The sequence below is a fragment of the Manduca sexta genome, chromosome 7 (assembly GCF_014839805.1).
Source record: "Manduca sexta isolate Smith_Timp_Sample1 chromosome 7, JHU_Msex_v1.0, whole genome shotgun sequence".
Taxonomy (NCBI): domain Eukaryota; kingdom Metazoa; phylum Arthropoda; class Insecta; order Lepidoptera; family Sphingidae; genus Manduca; species Manduca sexta.
In genome coordinates this window covers 3892326-3908568 of record NC_051121.1, presented here as the reverse complement: position 1 = coordinate 3908568, position 16243 = coordinate 3892326, and the positions used below count along the sequence as shown (strand labels likewise).

General features: G+C 36.2%; 1 protein-coding gene across 2 annotated transcripts in view; it reads left to right on the top strand.

Annotated features, from left to right (window-relative positions):
• LOC115447744 overlaps positions 1 to 10468 on the top strand; it is a 39937-nt gene extending 29469 nt beyond the window's left edge. The window contains exons 1-3 of one of the 2 annotated variants that reach the window (XM_037447729.1): positions 5812 to 6000; positions 8035 to 8838; positions 9757 to 10468. In XM_037447729.1, the coding sequence (XP_037303626.1) occupies positions 5827 to 6000; positions 8035 to 8838; positions 9757 to 10221 (1443 nt within the window). In that variant the 5' untranslated portion in view covers positions 5812 to 5826 and the 3' untranslated portion in view covers positions 10222 to 10468. Of the gene's footprint in view, positions 1 to 5811; positions 6001 to 8034; positions 8839 to 9756 lie in introns of those variants that run through there. The other variant, XM_037447730.1, reaches the window with a different exon arrangement.
• Positions 10469 to 16243: the final 5775 nt, after the last annotated feature.

The following is a 16243-nucleotide window of genomic DNA, read 5'->3' as shown; positions in this document are numbered from 1 at the left end:
TCACGTTCTTAAGTAGTGGTCAAATTATTATTCCTTTATTATTTTATGAAAAGTTCTGTTTTATGAACAAAACGCTATCTGCCAGACTTTAAGACACTGTACGCTCATTTTGCGTAGATCGAACAGCTAAAAAAATTGATTAATTGTAAATTGTAGGTAGATATTGTAACTGACTTGCGAATGACCAACACCTCAGTCCGATCCGTGGTCACGAAGGCTATACATAATCGCTATAAAATCCATAAATAGTTTTATTTCAATAGAATTTGCGTAAACATAAGAAATCTTTATTATAAAACAAGATGTTTCGTGCATCCTTCTGTAACACTTTATAGGTAACGGAAAACGAATGGAAAATGGCGCCCAAGTTCGAAACTCCTCGAAGCGACCGTGTAATATCGGCACTATTAGCAAAATCCATTTGAAGTAGTAGTTTGCGTACGTATCTGAGACTCCCGCACTATATTTGGGGTACAATTTGCTCTCTCGAATACATTTTACGCGTGAAAGTTCCTACGAAAATCCAACTTTTATTACCGTTCAAATACCAACTCTATTCTCAAGGAACAGAGTAAGAAATCCCATGACTTACGGCTAAAATTTTCAAGTATGTTATACGCCTTGGAGTGCGAAATTTCATTTGAGACGATTTCGCGATTTCGCCTACTTGTTCCCTCGGGGACGGGCCGTTGATTTATCAGCGAGATATTTTTTTGTATTCACGAAAAAATTGTTTCGTATAACATTTATATTGAACTTGGAATGATGGTGTTGGATGAGATCTGAAGTTCTTAAGGCATTATCTCTGATTATAATGCTTTACGAGTCAAATTAATTCAACTAAATTTTCTAGTTACATAACAGTGCATCCAGCCCTTAGTTAAAGTTCTGTATGGTGTTGCTACTGTTTATAGGCGGTCGTATACATTCAGGCGCGCGGCATGCTGATCTCATTCAATTCCAATTAAAAATATAATATTTGACTGAGCTGTAAGCACTGTCATTTAGATCAAGCAACCTTAAGTTCCTCGTTAAAAAGAATAAACGCCAGTTACCGGAGGCGAAGGGTTCATACCTGATTCCTGCCGCCTTCGCTTTATGTAGAATTTATGTACAATCCAATTATCATTAGAACGATTTGTAGACCAAATTTATGCATATTAGAATTAGAGCCTATATGTTGTGTCGAGTTCTCTTTCAGAAAATGTCACCTTACGCCACTTCCAGTTATTTATATGTTACTGGAACTTTTGCCGAATATTTATCATGGAGAATTTGCTCCGATCATGTTCTGGTACTAGGCCCTTGCCTAGTTGACAGTGGAATAGGCTGCCAAGACGAATGTCCAAAGTCTCAAAACCCAAGGGCATGCACCACCTTTTAAAAGTTATGTGAATGAAAATATGAGAAAATCTGCATACCTGAGAAGTTCTCTGTAAGACTTTTGAGGGTATGTGAAGTCTGGTAATCCGCACTAGGCCAGCGTGGTGTTCTAAGACCCTTTTAGTAGTGGAGGCCCGTGCCTAGCAGTGGGATAGTAAATAATATAGAGCTGTAGTGGCGAGAAGTAAAATTTTCCAAAGGGAAACCCGATACAGCATAAGTACTAATGCATGAACGCGATTTGCAAATTGTTCTAATGATAATTCAATTCTACATAAAGGGAAGCCAGTAAGTAGGAATTGTAGGGCTGATATTATATACTTACCTCTTAGATAGAGGTTGGGGTTAAATTAGGATTAACGCAAAAAAAAAGAAATTGAAACTATATGGGAAAATATATAGACTAACAAAAAACAGAATCTGAAGACATTTCATTTTCAAAATCGGCGTACCGAGAGCGACATCAGAGTGGAACATAAAATGGGCACATGCATACATAGTGATAAAATCATAATACTTCTTCGCTTCACCGTAGTGGGGTAAACACAGGTGCTTAAGTATTTTGTTATGTTGCACAATCGGTAATGATGTGACGACTTTAAACTGTTTGCCCAGTATTTTCGAATTAGTATTGCTACCGGATTAGATAAGTACATTAAGATAACATAATACTAGATATTCGGATTTTTTATAACTTATATATTTTGGCTTGTAATTTAATGATCTGGGCAGTGTTATTACTGCTTTAATTTACTTTTACTGGTGATGATAGATGCATTCTCGTATCACTCAGGTTAAAGAAAAACAAGTTCTCAATTCCAAAGAAAGCAAATGTAAAATCAATCTTGGAACAAGCTTGTATAGTAGTGTCGAAAGCAATGTATTCGTAGGACATGTTAAAATTAATTTTACGAGTCGTTGAGGTTACGACCCGACGTCCACACCTTCGCCATTGAAACTAGATAAAATAGCGCAGCTCTACTGCTATAGGGCTGTTCACACCTCACGTTATTGGAAGACTTCGCATCTTTTTCTGATTGCTCAAAACTTTCGCGTTTAGAATCATCATCAGCCGCAGGATGTCAATTGCTGAACATGGGCGTCTCCCAAAGATTTCTAAATCGAAATACTGGAAGCGGCCCGCATCCAGCGACTCCTGCAGCATTTAAATGGTTAGATTAAAATTGTGTGTCAGCTTTGTACCTTTCGTATGTTGTGGCTAAATGTGGAATTGTAAAAAGTAATTATTTATGTTGTTTTATCAAAAGATTTATTATAGAAAAAAAATATGTCAGCATTTTAGTGGTTCTTGAATATCTAGGCCCTTGTGGGTACTCTACTTTGTGGGTGGAGATTGCCACATGTGTGGAGCATAGTTGTAATTATACACGGTAAAAGTACGGCTACCGCATTAAGGTCCTGGGCTGTATCTCTCATACATTGTAACGGCGGGTGGTTGTGAATTTTTTAATAAATAGTCAGTCTCGTATTGCGCCTTTCATTGCTAACACGTTGTCGTACAAAACACTACAATATATACGAATCCTGGGTCGGGACAAAATGATAGTGACTGGGCTTTTCAATCTTAAAAATTACTCGGTCACAGCTCGGAGTCAGGAAGTTGGCGGTGTAATACCCTCGGAAAGCACGTAAAGCCGTTGGTCCTTCGCCTGATCTCTCTCCGTTTGTGTCGGGTTGCCGTCTCACTGGAGTATGAGAGTGAAAGAACAAAGAGTGTACATGTGTATTTCACACATACTTGTGCACTATACTATCTCTTGCATAACTGGCTGATCTCCGTGAAGTTTGGCCGCCGTGGCCGAAATTCGGTTAGGAAGGATTACTAATAATAATTATTATTTGTGGTTACAGACCCAATTATATAGTTAAAAAACTTTGTCGTTAAATCCTCCGTGAGGTGAAAACGAACTTCGCTTCTATAAACCTATAATTCACGATTGTGTTACTGCGCCATTATACGTGTTGCACCTTCATTACTTCGACAAGACACTTCGTAAATAACATAACAATCCATATACTTTATTCTCAGCGCGTTATAGAACAAATTCGCCTGAAAGTTATCTATTTAGATGCAAAGGTTAACATTGTTGATCGGCCAACGCATCGTTCAAGCCGTGATGGCCTCATAATATCGTTGGTTGTGTAGTTTTTGTTTCATATTGAAAAGAGCCAATAGCACCGTGAACTTATTTTATAAAATCTAATTCTTGAAAGCAATCGATAATGTATGTTTGTGGCGTTTGTGAGGTGTGGGGGAGTGGAACTAATTTTCTATCGTTTTATAATTTTATATTCACATTTTAACGCCTAATATCATATGTATGTGCTGGTGGTAGGATATATTATATCCGCCCGTATAGCGACCACCGTACGCAAGGTGTTAAAACTCGCCATAGTGGTCCACGTAAGTGTCGCGTTTCGGGATCAGCCTGTGTATATCCGGTTCCAACAGGCCGGCATAATTGTGTCGAGAATTAACTGAACCGCACTCACTCACCATCAGGTACAGAGGAGTCACTTTGCAGTGTCAGTATTAAAAAATGTATGCCATTCGTGTAACTTCTATCTGCTATTAGAAATGCAATAAAAACGTTTTCATATGATAAATAAAAGTATTATGCAGGTCGGCATAATTGTGCTGACCGACCGGGGATGCTTGTAATTTTCGCCGGTCGGCACTTTCTTGGGCTTCACATTGCTTTACATCAGGTACAGCAAAGTCATTTTGCCGTGCTCCGATTAAAAAAACTCAAAAATTGACAATCACGATAATCGTTTTGACGCGTTTTAATATTGATAATATATTTTGATATCGTACAAATTAAAGTGATAATCGTATTTATTTACTCTTATCATTACTTATAATCTTATAACATTATAATTATAAAATACTGCAAAACTGTCATTGTGATGATTCGACAATCTATATTAGGTCCTTACATATGAAATTGGCGTTTTGTATGAGAGTAATACAAAGTAGATTTTTTGATGTAAATTATAATTAATTAATCAAAGTATCCACCGTTGTTATTTATGTACTTTTGAAGTTTATTGTTCCATTTACTAAAAAAACCATGGGGACTTGAATCCATAAACTGTGAAGGCGATATGGACTGCCAGATCGGAGTCGCATTTTTTCCTTGTAATAAGTCATCCAAATTACGGAAAAATATGTTGGAGCAAGGTCCAGGAATTATAATGGGTGTCGCAGATATTGCAATTGCAGTTCCTCTAGTTTAGGGTCTGTCTGTTGTGCAGTTTGTGGTCTAGCGTTGTCCTAAAGCAGCATTGGCCTACAGATTGCTCAGCTTCGGTTGTTTAACCGCTAATTCCTCCATCACGGCTTGCAGTTGCTGACTACTGCCGTAATTGTTTGGTTAGATTTTAGTGTTGTAGTGAACGAAACTGGCACTTGTCTACCAAACACTCACAAGTTTTTTTTTTAGTCTTTTTTCGCTTGGGGCAGGATTTGCTGTAGGAAGTGCTTCCAATTACCATACAAGATCCTCTTTACATCACAGGTAATGATTCGATTTAAAAGCCCTTCATTATTATTGTCGGTTGAGCAATGTAGCACAGCATTCGCGTGTTCGCTGGGTTGATTCACTTAATTCATGAAGTAACGATCTTTCAAACGTTTTCACTTTCCCGATACGCTTCAAGTGGATTAAAACAGTTTTATTACTCACACCGAAGCTTGCAGGCTAACATATATGGCCTCTTTAGCCTTTAATTTACATTCATTTAGCAGTATTTTAATTTCTACCGTTAGGTTTTTCTTTACGTAAATCCGAATACTCTCTTCTCCCCTACCTATCTCTTTTGTATTTAGGTTGTGACGTTTACAAGTCGCTGGTACAGTTCCATCCTTAATAACAGATTGTTTGAGCCGAACGATGACAGTTCCTGCGCGAGCGGCGCTCGCTACGCATCGCGTCTGCATCCAAGGAACAAATTTGATGTCCGTCGGCTGGATAAGGGCCCCAATATGCTGTGCTTCTCTTGTAGTAAAATATACTGTTATCTTTCGAGTTTTCAGGTACCCTAGTAACTTCGATATTCTGCAATTTAGTCCAGTCAAAATAGATACAGAAACCTGTGAGTTAGAAAAAAATCGCATAGAGTTGAAAATTGGTATAGACGTTAAATACGTTATTATCAATAAAATGTCAAAAGTCCCCATCGATCTTATGTGTGCAAAAGATTGTACTCAAAATTAAAGGTCAAAAATTCCGGTTATTCCCAGTGTTCTCTGAAACTAGAGGTGTTATCGAAAAATAGGTCAGACAAAAGTTGTAGATCATACTCTACCACAATTGTTCTAATATTTTTTTCGTACGTTCATATGTACACATTATTAATATGCACACATTTTTTGGGGCCGAAAGGTTCTAGAGTGGAGGCCACGTACAGGCAAGAGGAATGTCGGATGCCCGCCTACAGGGTGGACGGACGGCCTGGCTAGGGTCGCAGGAAGTCGCTGGATGCAGGCCGCTTCCAACAGGTGGACGTGGAGATCCTTGGGGGAGGCCTATGTTCAGCAGTGGACTTCCTGTGGCTGAGATGATGATGACACATTTCCGCACCATCAATGAGGTACTTGGCGCATTTTTTTTAAAATGGTTTCCCCAGTAGGCATACGCCATATCTAGTATGATAAAGATATGTTGAACTGTATACAGATCGTATCCTATTGTTTCACCTCTATTAAAAATGGCTCATGTAGTATCGCAACCAATTATTGCATGTAAAAATAAAATATGAGTGACATTTTGGATATGCAGTCATAACTTTGTGATGAATATAAACCCGATAGTTCGATGGTATCCTCTTTGAGTTTTTTATGTTCATCTTTAATACTCTTTTATTCAGAGGAAGTTCTTTTAATACGTTGTCATATTGCTTACTCACGAACGCCAGCGACTCCTGATAGCCAGCATTGAGTTGTTATAGCATTGATATGATTAGATAACCCATTGAAGCTTCATTGAATCAGTGACTTCATATCCTGTTTATTGGCGTCCAAAAATGCTTTTAGTGTATCGATAGTGATATAATTATTGTCATTGTCAACCTGTTTTTTGCAACGTTACATTGTTGGTATCTGATTCATCATTAGGATTTAATAAAGATGATTTTGCCTATTCATTTTTTCGGTCAAAATTCATGCAGATATAAATGCGTATGAGGTAGGTATTGTAGGCGATAGATAAGCGTGGAATGCGGTACAGCGTGGGAGCGGCCAGTTGTCGTAGGTTAGATATATGTTGCAGTAGTTTAAGCAATAAAAACTCTTATAACCCACTGTATTACGGACGTATGATCGTAAAAACTATTTCCTGAGAAACCTTATTAAAAGGTTATAATTCCACGTATACACCCAGTTTACATCACTTTAACCACAGTGTTTAGAATATTTTATACGGATAATATGTTTTCGTTGTTGACTGTCCGACTGCCTTAAATATTGTTAAGTTGGTTCCATTATCGAAAAATAATATATTCCAACTGAGTCATTATGTGCGTAGATAATGCAATTACTAGACAAAACGTCATTTATCGCGAATTGATCTTGTTGGCAACTTAATCGTAGAAGACCATTGGACATTGATAATACAAATTATTTGACAATAAAGTATGGATTCAACAACCAAATATACGATGGAAGATAAACACCCGAAGATAGCGTGTTGATTATATTGTTCAAGTCATCGATTTAGCATTAAATAATAGCGAAGTGTTGGCTAGATATTAAAAAAAGGTGCGCCATCCAATTTCCTGTTATATGATTGACCATCATTTTCACTGTACGATCCCAATAGCTCATTCGATCTATTGCAAAATGACACATCAGAATATTTTTTTTTGTGACATGCTAACAAATTAGTTATCTTGATTGGTTCAATCCTGGAATCGGGTTGAAGATTGAGATTGTAGGAGGCTGTAGAGGAAAAGATCAATGATTCTATAGAGAAATATCATGTAGTAGTATCGACACCTAGTAGTTCCAGCTACCTTCTATGGACAATTAAAATGCTGAAGATTATTGTTATGGCTGACGGACACATTATATTTAGAAATACTTTAAAGCACAATACTTTTATTGATGTATTTTTAGTCATATATTGTATTAGGTGAATAAACAGTTCTAAGTATACTGCTCGGAGTCTTTGGTAACCAACTATAGTGCCTTTGGTAACTAATAAATAAATAAGGATCTAAAAATTTAGTTACGTGTTTACTTTCAATTCTAAAAATCTATTCTCCAACCAGTCTTTGAATTTACGATTTCCAAAAATTATATTATTTTTTTATTTCTACAGATGATGTGCGGATGGCAATGCTTACTAGTTTATTTTTTCATAAAAAATATGCGGGACGATACCGTATAAGACATTGGTCAACCAGCTGAAGTGTCAATATTGTTGATAATACTTGACTATTTCCCGATAAGTTCTTGAATTTATAATTTGCTAACATGAATACTGACACTACTTTTATCTAATCAACAATATACATACATACAGAATATGATTCATATTGTATTGAACAAGAAAAGATAAATATCGATAATAGCTTAGATAAATGACTATATAAATGCTGCGATATTTTTATCAAATTTCATTACAGACCGGCAAGATGGTGCTCCAGTTCGAAGGTGCAGTTAATAATATCAGTGAGGTGCAGCTGGCTTTCATTCGCGACGTCCTAGAAAAAAGAGGATATAAAGATACCAAAGTAACTATTGAAGCAGTGGGAAAAGCAGGAGACAACTATGTAGCCAATGTTAAAAGAATCATTCTCAAAAATGAACATGGAGAATTCAAAATGATTGCGAAAATTGCCTCACAACAGGAAGAGTTAAGAATGACCGCAGGTATGCAGCAAAGTTTCAGACACGAACATATTATGTATACGTTGATCCTTCCTAAATATCAACAGCTGGAAGAACAAGCAGGCTTACATAAAAATGACAGACTGAGATTTGCAGAGTGTTACGGATCGTTATCCGAGCCACCGCATGAAGTGATCCTTTTGGAAGACTTGCAAGTAGCAGGCTTCAGCATGATGGATAGATTTACGCCACTATCCGATCAATGCATCAGGTCAATGCTGAGAAACCTTTCTATTCTGCATTCTCTTTCATTCGCACTTAAATATAAAGAACCAGAAACATTCAATGAATACAAAAATAAACTTAGTGACCCGCCATCAAACGAAGAACCACGCAAAGAGCTACTGTATTACTGGTCCCATTTAGAAAACACTGCTGTTGGCATAGTCGAGGGAGATGTGAGAAAAAAGCATCTTAACAAATGTGTTAGCTATGCTATGTTGCAGAGTAGCAAGATGTCAAAAGAAGTCATAGGTGCAAAACATTCCGTCATCCAACAAGGAGATACTTGGACTAACAACATATTATTCAAATTTGATGTAAGTATTAATATTAATCTTGTATGCTAAATGAACGCATTATTTATATATTTAACATATTATGATAGTATGTTATACTGACCATCGCGTACAATGTTGACAACTTCCTTAGTCTATAAACACACACACTGATTCACTTAATCCTGAAAGGGTAGGCAGAGTCGCAACTGGTGCATGCATTTATCGCCGTGTGTACTCCGTCTCGTGATATGATAGGGGCGAGCCATATCGGGAACTAATTCTTCACCTCGAGCTGATACTGAGTTGAAAAACCTAATATCACTTCCCGAGATTAGAACCACAGTTCTAAGATCTGAAGAGGCGGTGTAATCTAGAATATCCTTAGACAAGGTTATATTATTATGTGCAACTAGATTCAAACGATACTCTTAATCCGCTGCGCGGTTCAGTGGTGTGCGGGCAAGAGAATTGTCAAAGCTATCGAATGCATAAGTACCTTAAAGAAAACATTCGTTACAAACTCAAATAACATAACTGTTATCTGTGTTTTTGTTAAGACATATAGCACATCTTGTATTATATGATAATAATTTATCTCATACATTCATAAATCAGGACATATAGAGTAAGAAAAAAATAACAAAAACAGTGTGTTTAGTTATAACCCTGAATAAAAATGACTATTTTAATACATCTTTGCATACAACCATTATAAAGGGCGATCTAATGACTCCAAGTTATTAAAATAAAAATGGTTTGTAATGTCGCTGATCCTAACGTGTAATGCCAAAACCCTTAATTCTGTTAGTGGCAAATAATTTAGTATTATTTTAGTTTAAAAATAGTTTTAATTATTGCTGCTATTTATACTGTATTTTTAATGCCGAGTAATGTTTAGATTCTATAATATTATTATCAATGACAGCTGTAAATAATCTATTTTTTTGCATTTTTAAGGGAGATTCAGTCGAATCAGTGATGATAGACTACCAATTGAGCAGAGAAAACAACCCTACGTTCGATCTCATGCTCACGATCTTCGGCTGCAGCGACCAGGAGACGCAGGTGAAATACTTCAACGACTGGCTCGACTACTACCACTCGGAGTTAGACAAAAGGCTCCACGACTTTGGTCTGAAAGCCAACTACGTGTACCCTAGAGACCAGCTAGACGCTGACATGAAGAGATACGCCAAGAGTATGCTCGGCGGATTAGTTCTGTCAGCGACGCTTAGTGTAATGCAACCTTCCAATGCTCAGAAGGTTAAGGATTCTCTTGATGAGCAGTACAAGCCTGTTGACGATGCAGAAATGGAAGCTGCTATTAAAGAATTTTTGACATTTGATGATAAACATAAGGATATGTACAAGAAGAGATTGGAAGGAATTGTGGACAATTTTATCAAGTTTGGACTGTTGTAAAGAATATAAAATTGATGAAAGATATTTATTTCTTATACATAATTAAACTGTATTGAGTTAACTAACTTGGGTCACTTCGCTACTGTGCCAAGGCTCTGTAGGCAGTATAATGCTATTGCAAAAACGCATGACCTTGACATCACGGAATTCCTAAGTACAGGAAAAAAGTCCTGCAATTATTACGTAATCCCAATAAATAATTATAATTAATCACATTCACCACCGCATGTTATAACATAAGATGCTATTATGTTCTTTCACTTATTATTATGTTTTATCAAATATTATTATTTTTGCCGCTCTACTAATATACAAATTTGCATGCTGTGGTCTCCTATACTTGAAGAGGCACGTCACATTGTTAATTGTACAAATACTACGACATTGTATTTATTATATGCCATGTATCCTTTGTTGGAGGTCCTTAAATAAATAAATTAAGCTACGAATAATAACTATTTGGTATACCTATTTGCTATTATGATTCTTCGTTTTTCTTCTTCTAATTCAGATTTTTTTATCAGTCATTTAAAAAGGAGGCGCTGTCGTCGTACAAATAGAGCTGTGGATCTCTACAGTGTAGTTGGTTTAGCATATTATAAGTCGCTTTATAATTTTTTAATGCCGTAAAAAACAGATATTGGGACTTTTGCGCTGGGAAAGGTTTTCATGGAAGCCGCGATCATTGTCTGATTCATTCTAAACAAGGAATATTGAAAGTAATTTTACGATTTCGAAAAAATTAAGTTATTTTCATAATAGCAGACATCAGAGTTGCTTTAATCGTTTTCAGCATGATTTAGACAACTAAGTAAGTTGTCACTAGGTACTAGCCGGTAGATCTCTTGTATGTTTATTTGCACTGCACCTTATGAGCAGTGAGGTCCTATAGAATCTCGACTGGCGAGAGAAGATTACCCCTCGGCTGTCGACACAATTATGCTGGCATGTTGGAGTCGGATATACACAGGCTGAATCCGGAACGCGACACACTTACGTGGGCCACTAAGGCGGATTTTAAAACCTTGTATACGGTGGTCGCTATCCAGGCGGTTATAAAATATATTCTACTAACAAAAAGTACATGTATCTCTCTCAAAGGTACAGTTACCACGATTATGTCTATTTCTACCGCCTAGTAGCAGTATGCATGCACTGTTTTGTTCCTTTTGAAGAGAAATGTATCCATCATTACAATGTATAAAGAGAATTTTATAAAAATAAAATTAAGTAAATAATTTATTAATCATGTAAGCGAACATAGTTGTTGTACTTATGACTGGTAAAGGTAAATAAGCATTGCTAATCATGTCCGATCTTTTTCTTTCTAATTTATACAATGGATCCAATGATATTATTGTTAATTAAATAATGTATTTATAATGCTACAAGAGATCCAAAGGAATGATTGTTTATTAATTCATGTATTGTTTATTAATAAGTGTATAGGAGTTAATTTAAATGTCACAGGATAAGGCAAATAAAAATGTTATTATGTGAGATATACTACACTATGTACCTTAGACAGCAGTTAATCTGAATCGTTTGATATTACATTTTTTTATATATTGTTATATGTTTATTTGTAACAAAATTTATTTTAGCAATAAACGTCGTTTTATTTTTATTAGTTATACTATGCTATATATTATTATACACATTATTATACTATACATAATAAATAGTTTTTAAGAGAAAAATAGTAATATTTTATTTTACTGTCTAAGGTAAAATTAACGTCAGAAGAAGCAAGACATTGTATAGTAGGATATCCTATGTTTGATTTTGTACGTTATTTTAGTTAGATTAAAAATTTTCATTCATATAAATAAAAAAAAAAAAACAATAATTCGTTATTCCCCATTTATTTATCATTTGGGATTATTGGAAATGTTTAATGAAAAGGCTTAGAATTATGTGATAAAATTATTATAATTCAATTAGTACATCAAATATAACACACAACCTTGTAACATACAAGTTGGATCCAAATACAACATGTTTATGCGCATGCGCTTGCGGACGTTCATTCATCTTTACAATATTTATATTATTATCAAAGGACAATAAACTAGTCAGCAAATATTTTTTACTAACACTGGTTAATGACAACAATAAAAATATGTTTTTTTATTATTGCATTACAAAGTTTAACGTTATCAGATTAAAATTATACCACATTCGGAGAAAGAACAAGTTAAATGTACACAACTATTTACTTAACTAATATACACCCGCACAAATTCCGCCTTTATCTCTGAAGCAATATGCAGAGGATCACCAAGGGGACAGAGTTTGGCCACGTGTGATGGAGGCGAGTCTATCGCCATTTCAGGCATAAATTCTGGACTCCAGACGCTGGGAATAATCCAATATCACTGCCCGACACGGAATTGAAACCTGGGATCACAAAGCGGTGTCATACCACGCACGCAACACAACGACGCCACCAAGGAAATCAACCTAATCAGTAACATTAATAATTATCTTTATTGTATTTGGTAAGAAAAAAACTGAACAAAAATGGAAGAGTAATTTTTTTCGTTTTGTTTATTTATTCCCTAAATATGGTACACAGTTATTCCAAACATTTACATTGGTGAACAAAAAAATATTTTTTACATCAATATTATAATTTGTGACATTTAAAGAAAATAATTGTACTTTATATTTAAAAGCATTGTATTCGAAACGCATTCTACGTATCAAGAAACGGTATTAAAAACAATCATAATTGCACAACCTTTTAAAAATATAACAAGGTCAAACAACTGCAGTTCAGAATTTTGTTTAAAAAACTTGATGTAGCATTATTTGAAAGTAGAACGTTGCGAATCGAATGATATTTTAAAAAGTATAGAATATATCAAACTAAAAACATGTTCCGTACCCACATATACAATAGACAATGACGTGTCGTGTGAGAGAGATGACGTATTTAAATCAGTGCGAACAAAAAGGACAATTTACATTTCACTGGCTCAAAATTACGAGGTTCTAATATTTGATGTGTAAATTGAATATATATATCACAAAATTCTAAGTTTGTCTCAGTGAAAATTCCAATAATCCCGATACAGAAATAAATGTGGAACTATGAATAATTGTCTTTTAAAATTTTCACCAACATTGCAATTTTAATCTCATTTTTACAACATAAGTAAAAATTAACTCAGGACCTTCTAATAGTGAGCCAGCGATTTAATATTTGCACGTAGTGTTTGACTGCCTCGGTGGCGTAGTTGTATTGCACGTCCGGTACAATAGCGCTCTGAGGTCCTGGGTTCGAATCCCGGGTCGGGCAAAGTGATATTTGGGTTTTTCTGCTCGGTATCAGCCCGGAGTCTGGAATTTGTGCCCGATATGACGATAGGCTCGCCCCCTATCACATCATGGGACGGAACATACTTGGCGAAAAGTGGGTGCCCTAGTTGCGCCTCTGCATACCCCTTCGGGGATAAAATGCGTGATGTTATATGTTATGTATGTAGTGTTTGCAAACGTTCAACTTCCTCGCGCGTTCTAGTGACATTTCTACCTTTTTATTAATATAAAACAGTACTGTATGAAACATTAAAAATAATTTATTATCTTTACAAGAAATTCCAACATTATGTTCTGAAAAATAAGAAGCCATAGTATACAAGTATTATAGTATTGTCTCAGGATGGCGAGTGCAGTGGAATACCAAAAGTAGTTTGTAATTCAAGGTGTTAGATGGCGTTTCTACTGTTTATAGGCGGTCGTATCGCTTACCATCAGGCGAACGGCAAGCTCAAAGCAATAAAAAAACATAGAGCCAAGGAAGTGAAAACATTTCCCGAGTAACCGATTTAAATAAAACTCTTTAATGGTATGCAATGCAAATACCCATTTATCTTTCTTTTTAATATATGACTTTAGTACTATATGATATAATATACGTTATGTTATTTATTACTGAAGGATTGCACGTCTTGTAACAGTTTAAGAATTGTGTTTAATAATATCACTAAAGACTTAATAGTCAGTACTGACACACACACGTCTTTATCCCCAAAATGTAGGTACCATTACTGGACATTGCCCACTTAACAAAAAATTATATGTCTTAGGTATACCCGACAGCCCCCTATCTAGGGGATGTCTGTTGGCCCAAACAACATTCCATTACATCCTGGAATATGTAGGAGTAGCTGTGCAACGGGCAGAAAACCTCGATTCGCCAGGGTCACTCCAAGAAGCCTATGAAGACACCAGGAAGATCCTGCGCTTCTGGTCGGAGTTAGGCTGGCTTGTTTTGAAGCTCGCATGTACATCACGCACAATGTCCCGACTATTTTACGGGATAAGTGCGGGAAATGGAGCCCACAACCAATACCAATATCCCCAAATGGGTACGCAGAGGTACCACCGCTGCTCTCACTTTTCACCGTGTACGTTCCGCAACATGTTATGATAGAGGGCGAGTCAATCGCCATATAGAATTCCTTTGGAATTACTTTGCCCGACCAGGGATTCGAACCAAATACCTCACAGCTGACGTGACGCGCATGGACACAGCGCCACCGAGACAGACAATGGTAAGTACTTAGTACAGGGTAATGAACTATCATCACAACAGACTAGACTTTGCGTCCTTCAGCAACCTGCTTTTGTATGTGCGTATCTCACTGTATTTACTCAAGTTGACTCTGGTGAACGACTCATCGTGATGAATTACAAAGCAGTAATTTTTAACATCAAAAAATATTTAAATACCCATTAAGATTAACGCCTTGTGGTTTGATGGTGTAATAGAACATTGGCAATTGGGAAGTCCTAGGTTCTTTTGTACGGGCACGGCAAAGTGCACTGCACCTGATGGTAAGTGTAATAGAATGTCGACTGACGAGAGATGATTAGTCCTCGACAGTCGACACAATTATGCCGGCCTGTTGGAATCGAATATACATAGGTCGATCCCGAATCGTGTCACGCTTACGTGGGTCACTATGGCGGGTTTTAACACTTCGTGTGCTCTGGTCGCTGTCCGGGCGGATATAAAATATATCCTACCACCAGCAAAACTAGGTTCGAGTCCTCGGTTTGGAAGTAAAAATATATAAAATAAACTAACAAAACGAATATGTTTAACATACATAGAAATACAATAATGTATAAGTGTAGATTGTAAATCTGATTTGCACGAGGAAGGCTGCAAAAGGCAAATTAAATTGAAAATGGACACATAATTAAATATGAATGCTCTAAAAATTTTCGTACGCATCGGGTTAAAAGTTCTCTGTGAAACAAAATATTATGGGTTCGAATTCCATGCCGAAAAATAACGTTTTAGGACGCATAAACTAAATATTATATTTCCAGATTTCGTTTTGGGCGTTCTGAGTGTTTTGTATCTTAATAACGTATCATTTTCATTCACACATTTTACAAAGATCATGTAATTTTCCCACTGAATATTAGAAATTATACAGAAATGGAATATATTATTATAATTAATTCTAATGTTTCTTATCTATTGTTATCGCTTAGAGTGACAAGTCTAGAATTATAGACATTTCCATTTAACCCTGTAAAGATAGACAAATCATTAATTTCAGCATCACGATATCTATCTCGTGTTTTTTGACCTCGACTAATTATATTCAAGGAATAATTGCATTACATAAGTCCGGTATCAATGTAAACAATCATAACCGCGCTTATTTATCTCTGAAATAGACATGCAACTGTATTTTTCGCATACAGTATTTTTAAGCCATGCAAAATTCTCTGTAACTCCAAACTCGCACAAGTCTGATATTTGGAACATTAGAATTTGGGTTATAGGTACAACAGGATCTCATGTTTGAGTTGCCAAAACGCACTGAAATCATTAGGTGATATCTATTTTTTTTTTTTTTTTCGCGGAGAAAGTCCCTTATTACTACCGTCCAGTCTTCGCGGGGGGCGACTGAGCGGTTATGTTGGGGTAACCGTTGCCTTACAACCCGACAATTGAAGCAGCCCGGGACCCTCGGGCGGCGGTCGGGCCGAGTCC